This window comes from Triticum aestivum, chromosome 6B (genome assembly GCF_018294505.1).
Source record: "Triticum aestivum cultivar Chinese Spring chromosome 6B, IWGSC CS RefSeq v2.1, whole genome shotgun sequence".
Taxonomy (NCBI): domain Eukaryota; kingdom Viridiplantae; phylum Streptophyta; class Magnoliopsida; order Poales; family Poaceae; genus Triticum; species Triticum aestivum.
The window spans coordinates 651,341,769-651,353,797 of NC_057810.1; the positions used below are offsets into that span (position 1 = coordinate 651,341,769).

General features: G+C 46.5%; 1 protein-coding gene across 1 annotated transcript; it reads right to left on the reverse strand.

Moving 5' to 3' along the window:
• Positions 1-6,002: 6,002 nt before the first annotated feature.
• Positions 6,003-7,701, reverse strand: LOC123134698 (subtilisin-like protease SBT1.4). The gene is made up of 3 exons (XM_044553894.1): positions 7,416-7,701; positions 7,216-7,313; positions 6,003-6,419 (listed from the first exon to the last, which is right to left on the reverse strand). Exons 1-3 carry the CDS (start codon positions 7,637-7,639, stop codon positions 6,340-6,342), a joined length of 402 nt encoding a protein of 133 aa, XP_044409829.1. The 5' UTR covers positions 7,640-7,701; the 3' UTR covers positions 6,003-6,339.
• Positions 7,702-12,029: the final 4,328 nt, after the last annotated feature.

Below are 12,029 nucleotides of genomic sequence, written 5' to 3' on the forward strand. Positions count from 1 at the left end.
CAAGCACCTAATAGCAAATCTAGCACTGTAATTAACACGAAGAGCATGTGGTCTGAATGTTGCTTGGTCTCCATATTAACAATCTAGCACTGTAGTGCTGGTCTGAATGTTGCTTGGACTCAATTAACAATCAGAGCATGTGGAAGCAGGAGCCGCTAGTCTCACATGTGCTTGGCAGCAGCGCCTGGAAGGTGAGGAAGCCGACCAGAAGTGCAATCCTCGGCAGGACGAGCTGCAGAGGAAGAGTATAGCGAGTTGCACAATGGGCGGAACGGCAGCCGGGGCTAGCTGGACGGCAAGACGACGAGCGGCAAGCACGCAGCCGGCGGCAGGGATGGACAGTGCGGCGACAAGGGCAGAACCAGCCGTACTACGCGATGAAGTTGAGGCCTCGGAGGTGGGTCGACCCTGCTGACCCACTGGGTCAGTCGGTGCCGGCTCCGCTGACCCAACTATGGTTCGAGGTCGACCCACACGGCCCATTGGCCTTGATTTTTTGGGCCGGGTCAGTGACCCGGTGGGCTGACCCGGCCCATTCTCATCTTGGTTGTTGTCGTGAGCAATACAACCACTGTCACCCACTTCATTTTGTTGGTAGGTCGGTCCATGAAACTTTTGCTCGGTCACCATGCTCCCTCCTTTGCTTGTTCGTGTCGACTTTATTTCAATCTTTTGTTTCTTATTTTGTCACTTCACTACTGGTTGCTAAGGAAAAAAACAGATGAGACAAAGAGCTAAATCCCTACTCGTCGGAGGAGGAGAATTTTCGCATCCTCTCGCCTCCGGCTGCCATCCTGATGCTGAGAGATGTTGGGGCTTGGATCTTCAGGAAATTAATAGTTCTCATCAACATCTAGTGACAGTTGCAGTGTTTTCGGAGAAAATTACTCCAGTTCTTTGTGGCCATGGAACTAGAGAGGTATGTGCCCTCGTGAATCTGATTATTCTTATTTGATGAGTTTATGCATCATATAGCTTTGGTTGGTTTGATTTTTTTAGTTAAAATCTTTCCATGGTGTTATGGTGAAGATTTTATGGTTCGACGACCTGTACTTCTAGGAGATCATTCCCAGCCTAAGTTCAACGCTGACGACTTGCCATCTTTTCGAATCGGCGACCCAAGGGCTTCCAAAAACCTTTATCAACAATCAACTTATTACAGGTGAACATGGGGTAGTATGGCTGCTCCAGTCCAATGTAATTTCTTTACTAAAGTCTTGGCAAATTTTCACCTTGCAAAAATTGATACTACGCAAATGATGTACCCAAGAGATTTCATTATAATTCTAAGTTGTCGGAGTTACTATGTACTACGTACTTTGGATTGTGGATCCAAACCCCTGTACCCATAACGATTTCGAGTATGAATAAAGTTGAATATGTTTCCCAGAAAAGAAACGGAAAACTAAGCTATCACTCTTTAAGTAGATGAAATTAAAAAAGTCACAGATTAAAAAAGATTGTGGAAAACGTTAATGAATTAAAAAGTTCAGATTTTTTTTAAATGCTCACGAACTTTTCAACGATGTTGAATTTCCAAAAATGTTCACAAAAAATAGAAAATGTTCATTCTGTAAAAAGGGTCCCGATTTTTAAAAATGTTCGTGAACTGACATAACGGTCACAAATTTGAAAAGAACATGATTTGAAAGTGGTATCTAATTTATTTATGTTTCATGAATTTCACAAAAATGTTGGCAAAGTAGAAAACAATTCGGTTCAAAAATATATTCATTAATTTTGAAAATATCTGTGAATAAAAGTTCACGAATTCAAATACTGTTTGTGAAAAAAAATCCTTCGATTTTAAAAAAAATCAAAAATTGAAAACTATTTCAAATTCAAAAAAGTTCACGAATACAAAAAATTTCCATGAAATTTGAATATGCTCAAGAATTCAAAAGTTGTTCATGGATTTGGAAAATGTTCAAGAATTTGAAAAAAATCGCAAATTTGTATAATTATCATGAATTTCAAAAGAAAAGGAAAAGAAGAAAGAAAAAGGAAAAAAGAAAAACGTAAAAACGTAAAAAATGAATAATGAAAATACACAAAAAAGAGAAAATAAGAAGCAGAAAACCATAATAGGGACATGAAGAAAAATACCAGTCCTTCCTAAAACCGGTTGAGAAGCATCCTAGAACGGTGAGGGCTATTTCTTGCCCCGTGCAAGACATAGTTGTCTCACTTCTGGCGTGGCAGTACCGGGCCGGCACAATATTGTAGCGTGCAAATGTTTTTTTCCTTAGCTTTTTAAACTGTTTGCAATGATTTTCTTTGGGTTTTTCTCTTATTTCTTTAGTTTTTCTTTCTTTCCTTGTTCTTTTCCTTTATTCTGCTTTCTTTGGTTTTCTTTGTTCCTTCTTCAATAGTATTTTCTTTACCTTTTTTATCATTTTTTTAAACGCATGTCTATATCTTTCCTACACTTTGTACATTTTTCATATACATCAGTAACACTTTTTATAAATAGTCATCAAACATGCCTGAACCCCATAGTAACCGCCAATATGGAGTTTGGGTTGAAAAAACGGGTCTAGCAGATTCAGCAAACTTGTCTCAACCTCCGCGACTTACAGAAAATTATGGAGCATGCTTCTGTCTAATCAATGGTGCATCATTTGGCACAAGGTTGGATATGGGCAGTACTGTAGTACACGTTGAAATACAAGCTTTAATGAACCTTATTCACTCCGGCGGGCCGAAAATGGCATATGTAGTGGGATGACAAAGTTGCAATGCCATATTTCCTACTTGGATTTTCTGTAGTCGCATGAATCCCGTTACTGTTATATATGTTTTTTTGGGGGGTGAACTCTTTCATTTATGAGGCAAGAGCACTACAGACCCACAAACTTGCAATGAATGTGATGGTTTAGTCCACAAACTTGCAAAAGGTGATCACCTCATCCCTAAACTTGCAATGTATGTGAAGATTTAGTCCAAGGCCAATCAAAAGTTGACAAATGGCGCCACGCTGGCCACGTCGTGGCCACCCGCTTGGCCCGGCGTTTTTACGAAAAACTCCTCCACCTTTATAGAAATCATGAACGCTGTTGCGCTTGCGCCTATATGCCGAGGGCGGTGCTAGCAATCTAGCTAGGATTGGCGGCTGCCGTACCTCAAATTCCACCAATAAATATACTGGTATATATACGAGTACTAGTATGTGTGCATCTTGATTATAATTGATAAGGTATTGTACGTGTTGAGCCAGCTGGGTTGATTGCTGACTTGCTGTTGGTCCTGATGCATCGGCAAGTGGTCTTGCGAGTTACACTACACGCACAAATCAACACACATTTGCCGGTTTCAAAATTCTGGAAAGTGGAAATCCTTTCTTTGCATGGCCGAATGTGTGCAACAGCAAACAACAAGCAGGGAGCGGTAGTGATCGGCACTGAATCGGGCCATACGAGGACGCAAGCGCGACTGAGCACAAAATGGAATAGAATAAGAAGATCAAGTAATGAATGAAAGTGTTCTAAAAATGTAAAGAATGAAAGTTAATTTAGAATTGAAATTGAACTTTGAATTTTGAAGCAAATTTTGTTGCCGTCTGCCAAAATAAGCTCAAATATTTTAGGTATCCCCTATTGACAAAACTAATCGATTGGTTTTGAATTTTGATTGTGCTTGTTAAACACAAACTATTTATATAACTAATATTTAGTGAGCTCTTGTGTAATTACATTATATGTACATGGTTTTCTTCTTCGTAGATATCGCCACACCTAAGAACTATTCCTGCCTCTGCAGTAATTAACATGGTTTCAGTACTAGTTTCAACAATGACATAGTCCAACATGTTTTTCTTTGTTGGTGTCCAATCCACACGATGATGTACATCTGAGATTGAGTATTCAGAGCGCCTTAAATGGGTCTTACTAGCATTTGGTGACATATCCTACTAAACAAGCACAAGATAATGACCATTTTCACATAAACGATGGCAACCCACTTAACATATACAGATGCGGCCAATTAGTCGATGCTTATTTTTTTTGGGCAATGCATATTTGCTTTTTTTTTGCGAGAATTGCATATTTGCATTACATCATGCTAGGATGTCAGAGCGGGTGATGGACAGTGGTGGTGGTTCATTCGGGTGAAATGTTTCTGATGGTTATATTTAGTTTGTTTCTAGGGAAGATTATACTTAATTGTGTGTGTGTGTGTGTGTGTGTGTGTGTGTGTGTGTGACCAAACTTGCTGCATCTACACAAAAAACTTGCTTCTTTTTTTGTTGAGCGGAACACAAAAAACTTGCTGGACAGGTGAGCCGTCTATCTAGAAGGTTGGTCTTGCACAACACCAGCGTATGTTGGTGGCGAGGACGCGACTGCCTCCCTTGTAGTGAGGCACAGTCTAGCCTCGCGTCAAGTAGCGCCTGGAACGGGCAAGCAAATTAGGGACCGCAAGCATTGCACATTTTTTTTACTTTTTTCACAGCTTTGCTTTAATTTTACCTTTGCTTATAATTCTAAATATATCTATTATGAAAATCAATTTACATACATAATTGAAAAATGTTAGTCATGCATTTAAAAATGTTAACATGTATAGAAAAATATTTCTAATATATACAAAAATGTATAATGTCCGTGGAAAAAAGTAGACATCAAAAATATATATGAGAAAAAAGATAATCATGTATTTTTTTTTAAAATAGGTTTGCATACAGATATATTTCAGGTGAATACAAAAAGGTACAACATGTATACAAAAAAGTAGACATCTAAACATATATATGAGCGTGTTACCTGTAATAAGTTTTTTTGGAAGCTACTTTAGGTTATGGCCAAGAGTTGTGAATCATCCTTGATGTGGACTTTCGCCTAGGCTTTTCTAATAAAAATTTCGGGAGATGGGCTCTTTGATTAAAAAATATAGATATGAAAAAAGTATACCGCGTGTGATTTCCATAAAGGTGGAGGGGTTTTTCGTAAAAACAGCGGGCTGAGCGGGTGTGCCACAATGCGTCCAGGGTGGCGCCATTTGTCAACTTTTGATTGGCTTTGGACTAAATCTTCACATACATTGCAAGTTTAGGGATGAGGTGATCACCTTTTGTAAGTTTGTGGACTAAATCATCACGTCCATTACAAGTTTGTGGGTCTATAGTGCTCTTGCCTCTTTATTTATGTTGACTGCACTATTTGTCCACTTTCGTTGCATAGAAGCTAAGTGCAGCCAGTAGGTTAGGCCAACTCCAGCGCGCGACCCCATTATTATTTCCGAGGTGCGTCCGTTTGGGGTAAAATGGACAAACAGCACGGCCCAACACGCGGCCCTAAACGGACAAATGTCCGTATTTCGTCCGTTTTCGATCCATCCCAGGCACAAACTTGCGCCGAGTTTGGGGTGAAACGAACGTCGCGCGGACGGGCTCGACGCACGCCCTTGTCCCCCCCGTGGCCCACCTGTCGGGGACACTAGCAGTCCCTTCGCTTTCAACACGTCCACCCCCTCTCCCCGCCCCACCCCGCCGCTGGCGCCGCCACTATTTGATTATCAAGGTGAAAATGTTGAGCCCCAGCACCAAGAACCGGCCACGTTTGAACAGTTTGCCCAATTTTATCTTGAAATGCGTGATTGACACACTCATTTGGATCTTTAAAATGACTTGGTTGAGCACGTGTGGAGTCACATTGGCTACCAATAGATGTATTGCTTCATTCAAGACAATTTCGATATGGTTGTAAAACTATTTTATTTAGAGACAATTCCGATTGGGTTGTAAAACTATTTTTATTTAGACGTGCAAACTTGTTTTGAACATTGAAATATGGCATTTTTGGCCGTGGCGGACGGGATGGGGCCAAAGGATGCTGCCTCGTGCTGGGCGCACGGCCACCCTATCCCAGAACAGGTCCGGACATGACCCCATTGTCCTACCCAAATTTACAGAATCCGCATAAAACGAACGTCCGTTTGAGATCGTGCGGTGAAGTTGGCCTTAGTTTCTTGTATATGTTATCATCCTCTTAAGAGAACTCTCACTTTGCACCACTGCATTACAGTTTATGACCCGCACGCTGGACATCCCAACCTAACCCAGTGCGCAACTCCTTCAGAGAAAATATGTAGGAATATAATATGGTAGCAAACCAGACATCTTTGCCCATCAGTATATACGCAGACAGAGTTATACAAGTGCAACAATTCTAAACAAATTACACTATAAACTTCTTGCAACGTTACACTATATATGTGTGTGTGTAATTTTGAAGTATGCAGAGAAAGATCCACACAAGATTCTTTCCAGGGCAGATCATGCGCGCCTCTTCTCGTTCCATATTGCGCAACAACTCTTAATAAGTGGACAAGAGCTCTTGCTTAGTTGAGGTTGTTGTTGTTGTCGTCGTCGTGAAGGGAGTACTTGACATCAGGCTGCGCCCGGATGACGGCAGGGTTTTCTAAAAAGGTGGAGAGAAATTAAAGAACGGTCAAAAAATAATAATCGTGTGGCCTTTTTAAGGCACTAACAAGCACATGCACCAATGGAAAGAGGAGGTGATAATGTTGGCATATAGCTAAACTGGATTTGTTAATTTGACGACCGATCTGGACGGCAAAAGTTTACTTCACTTGGATAGCAGGTGTTGGACACCGAAAGTGAAGCAGCTAATTTTCTTCTCGGTAAAGGGAAAATACATACCGAAGGTTTGCTAAAATTATTTGCAGGGCTGTACTATACAGTATACATTTATAATGTCGGTCCTTGCTGTTGCTGATGGTGTACACCTTTCTTGGTCATGGCGAAAAAACTAGCATATTTACCATGTGATTTGATGTGAGTTGGTCCTTGCATTGACCTCGGTATTGCCAACATGTCTGACTAAAATTACCCACTTGCTCTTTAATAATACGTATATACCATGGGTTTGCCTTAGACCTTGTACAATGGGAGGTGCTTAGGAAGGTGCTTAGAAAAATAAACCGAGTTTTTCTGAAGCACCGGCGCCTATTTCTACAGGAGAGACGCTTAGTTAAGCGTCTACCCTGTACAAATAAGCACCGGTGCTTAAAAAAAGCTTGGTTTATTTCTCTAAGCACTTCTCCTAAGCACCTTTCATTGTACAAGGCTTTAGTTGACTGTGAGAGCATCATGCAATTAAAGAAATCTCTTGTAACCGTAGTTTTACTGCTAAGTAAAGGAGTTCAGTTGACTGTGAGAGCAGAACAAAGCAGAGAAGCAAGAGGGGAACTCACTCCTGAGCACGGCGACCTGCGCGGGGGTGAGCCTCGCCGCGAACCCGCTGATGGCGTTCTTGTAGCTGTAGATCAACACCGCCTTGGCCTTGTCCTCGCTTGGAGATTCAACCCAAACAAAAGAGAAGAAAGGATGGCGTCAAATCTCTACCCCGTTCGGCGCCAAAGATGGGAAAAGAAACCAAATGCTCCGTACATACCTGCCGACCGCGGCGATGAGGATGCCCATGTGGTAGGCCGCGCTGTCGGCGGCGACGGCCGGGGGCTTCACCATCACGATGTACACGCTGCTGCCGGAAGCCGGGCCTGGAGCACGCTGCTGCTTCCCCCTGCCGGCGGCGGTGAGGCCCGTGGACGCTGCGGCGGCGACTGCAAGGACGGCGAATGCGACGGCGACCGCCGCCGTGATGCTTGTGTGCCTCATCGTCGACTTTCGGAGGGTTGAAGACGGCAGACCGTGGTGTGGTGGCGGTGGGTGTGTTCGGGTTTTTCTTGGTTTGTGGCGGGAAGGATGCCATGGGAAGGTGCTTGCTTATATAACCGCGGCCGGAGGAAGGGTCTGCTCAGCTCACTGACTGACAGATATGATAGTTTAAACTTTAAAATAACTTCTAGTACCGCCATTAATTCGATGACACAGTTGGGTGCTAGCTTGTTACCGCTGCCTAACTTCAATCAAACCAAGATTCATGCATGCGTAGATATGAATTTAATTTTTAACACCGTTTGTTGGGTCCTGCTACGTGCATAGGCCGGGCATGCTCCGATCATCCTTTGCCTCCCGCGGCCAGACCTTGTCAGCAGTGTTCGGCGGGCCTCTGCCCGATTATTGATCGACGCACGATCCATTTTTACATGGAATGGAGCTCAGGTTCGGCAGAGGTCCCCTGCTTGCCCAAATCGCAGCACATGCCCTTGCCCCTGCTGCGTGGCCTGCTTGAAGATACCGGTTGAAGTTGAAGCCGAGGAGTAGAGAGAGTGAAGCCTGTTGCTGTCAGACATTAAGAAGCCAATTATAACCAAAATTTACTATATTTGCTTGGTGAAGGCTATGAGATGTTCATTGTGTGATCCCCCTCGCTCCTATAGTATTATAGGATGAGAAGCATAGAGATTTTTAGATGGAAAATGCATTGCAGCTCTCGGGTGCCACACACCCCTATATGAAAATAGCATTAAAAATAATCAGGAAATTTCGAAAAATTCTGAAATTTTGGGATATGAAACCTTAGTGCCCGTTGTACACGCGTGTTCATTTTCATGGGGAATGGATGCCCGTGGTATCCGCAGCGTAGGAATTACTGTCCGACATACGTTACATTCAAAAAAAATTCTACACATTATTTTTTTTCCTTTTTATTGGCATTACCACGGGCACCCATTCCCCACAAAACTGAACATGTGTGTGCAACGCGCACCCAAGTTTCATATATCAAAATTTTAGATTTTTTTGAATTTTCCTAATATGTTTTTTAATGCTATTTTCATATATGGTGTGTGGCAACCGAGAGCCACAGATCCTCATCGATTTTTAGATGGCCATTATAAGATACAGTATAAGATACCTTTGGTACCGAGCTGTTTTGATCGTTCGCTTGTTGGGAACTATCTCTTATAAGAAACAGAGTTCTATAATGGACCCAATTGATTGAGTTTGGTACTTGGTAGGACTCCTAGCAGCCATAATCATGAATTTTTAACATATATAAACATTGCAGTCAGTCATAGAACAGGCCCGTGAGGGCCAGCAGGTTTTACAGTACACAAAATAGTGAGCACAATCACAAGAGACTTAACATATTGAAGTAGACTTCATGTTTCTATAAACAGAACCACTTATTTACCCAAAACCATCACACTTTTTTTTAGAACGGGGGCTTCGAAGAGCCCGGTTTTGAATTAACAAAGCCATCAACAGGTCAGGATTACAAACTCGAAACCAACACAAGAAAGCAGAAAAATGATAAGATACAAAGGCGCTGGACAGCATCACACAAGCCACACACACACACCCAGCTAAATGATCGAACAAGGAGACACGCAGCTCGGGGATGTGTAGGTCCTCATTCGCATACAAATCACCCGGGAGTAGGAGAATGTCAGCATAGGAGCAGCATTTCTGACGGCAAGGAAGGGCACGCCATCGCCAAATCACCAGCGGCCCCGGCTTGCCATGTCCTCCCAGCTCCACTGTCAAAGAAGACCCCTGTCTCCTCGCCTGGCTCGAAGGCGCCGAACCGTTGATAGTGTAGCAGTTCACCCTAGAACTTGGGAGGAAAGACACTGGCAGGCTGCATCTAGAAAGGAACCTAGCTCACCCGACTAGCCACGGAATGAACTCATGGAGCAGAGCACCACCAACACCCACAGACTGGACACGAATGAGAAAGAGTTTCCGGACGGAACAGACAAAGGAGCAGTAGCATAGTGTCCCTGTAGGCATTGAGCCACTGAAGATCTCGTCGCAGACAAAGAAGACCAGCTATTGCCGCCGCTGCACACTCACCACATCACCGAGAAGCCCACTGCCCACCTAGCTCCCAAAAACGGCGCCTTCAGGAAGGACGCGACGCCAAGGGCACCGCCGCCGCCCAACAGAGTTGAGGTTTTCACCCGGGAGACTAGAGGGAAGGGGGCGGCGGATTTGACCTGAACGACGCCTTCACGAAGGGGAATAGTGCCACAAGCATCGCCGCCGCCAAGAACGATGAGGCCGGCCTGGAATTTCTCCCGGTCTTCGAATCCCCGCTCCACTGCCCCAACGACGCAAGATCCGGCGGCCCACAAAGAAGCCAGACAGATCCGGCCGGGGCAGAGCTCTCAAAACAGGGGGGCAGGGCGGCCAGATTTGGCGCCGCCGCTATCCACAGCTGCCGTTGCACCAGGGCTCCCGTCCACCGGGGCACCCGCCGTCCACACGGCCAGGATCGCCGGCCCATGCCCGTGCCACCGCCTGACGCAGGGCCGGTGACACCTCTCCGACTAGGGCCACCGCCCTGGAGAACACGGCCCCCTGCAGCAGAGGCAGGGACGCCAGGGCCCCGCCGCCACCTTCCTCGGCATCGCCCCGGGCTTGCTTGGCGGCGACCTCAGGCGTAGGCAAGGAGGAGGGGAGAAAAAAGGGGGAGGCGGCGGAGCTAGGGTTTGGGGCCCCCGAGTCGCCCTAGCAGGGGCGACGCGATGGGAGGGGAGTGGTGTGTCAAAACTATCACACTTGGGACTAGAGTAACAACTTGATACCATATTGAAGGGAGGACAAAAAAATAACTCACCGGAAATGTGGCAAAGACCAAGCAGACAAAAAAGCTTTGACCAGCTGAGGTGGCAAATGAGACGCGAACCCTGCCTGTCTGTGACTACATGATCATCTTCATCCCATTTTTTTTCTATGTGACATTACATCGAGTAGCTTGTGGGCGTGCGTACTCCGGCGACTATACCCACACCAGCGAGCACCGTCGTGGTGGTGGGGGTTGGGGCGCCGTGAGGCTCGTAGCCCGCCGCCGCCCACATCGGCGTGGTTGCCCAAGCTCTCTGTGCCCTTGTGACCTCGGAGCTCCATGGCCACCATGGCCATGGCAGTCGAGCAGCTGCTCGAGCTAGCCCCGGGCCGCCTGGTCTAGGTACGACCCATGCCACGAGCACGCACGCACCTACATGCACTCAGCACCACTCCCGTGAGATCCGGCAGCAGCTCGTCTTGCATTGAGCCTGGTCGTCAGCCATTGCTGACTTCGGCCGCACAGACACACTTCACGCGTGGCCCTACCCGCACGCGCTCGCATGGCCCTGCCTCGCCGCCGGGCGCCATTGCTGTCCGGACGGTGTGAGCACACTATGGTTCCCGTGTGCCTTCCCCTGGCCACGCGCGAGGTCCAGCGGGTGCACGCCGAGCTCCGGCGATATCCCGCACTGGCTATGTCCGCATCCACCTCCGACAGGCGACCACTTCCAGGACACGGCCCCCATACACAACCTGGTCTCCTAGCGCGACGGCCTGGTCAGGCGTTGCCATAGTGCACGTCCTCTCTAGTGGCTGTGCCGGTGATGTCCATGTCCAGCGCTCACAACCTGTTTGGCTAAATGCCCACAGAGAAAAAGAGGAAGAAATAAAAAGAAAAGGTGAAAAAATAATAAACACTTGACTCATTGACAAGTGGAACCCTCGTCCAACTCAACATATTGTCCACGCAAGCATGCCTCCTCATCCCGATAGGTGGGCCCCACCTATCGGTTTTGTTGTTTCACGACCAAATTTGATCGTCGGTGCTCCGCGTTACACATTAGGTGCATGTCGGAGTAATGGGCCACGGGTAGGCTAACCCGAGCCCCAGAGCCTTTTGAAACATCGGGGCAGACTGCGCCCCTCAAGATCCCACGATGAAGAGCCGCCTCCTGGGAGTCGGCATCAACCGTCCCTCATGGTCGAGTCCCAGGGACGGCTTCGAGGTAGACCGACTCTCGGGTGACGGCTTCCAGATAAGCCGACTCTTAGCTGACGACTTCCAGAGAAGTCGGCTGTGGGAGTCGGCCCGCGACTCCAACCTCCTCCTTCCTATGCCACGATGGGCGGGGCGAAGTACGGTCGCAGCATGGCCGTCTCTACCCCGCTTACGAAGGGCTGGCATGGCTACAGTGCTCTGTATCGCTGGAGATCTCCATCATGGCACGACACTGTTGCCATGCCTGCCCTGACCTCTGCCCTCGTGGGCGGCGCACTGTGCCCACGACAGCCTACCTGTACGGCCCAGAGACGGCGGGACCCGCCCGTCAACGGGAGTACCGAAGATGGCGAGAGCACCACAAAGACGGCC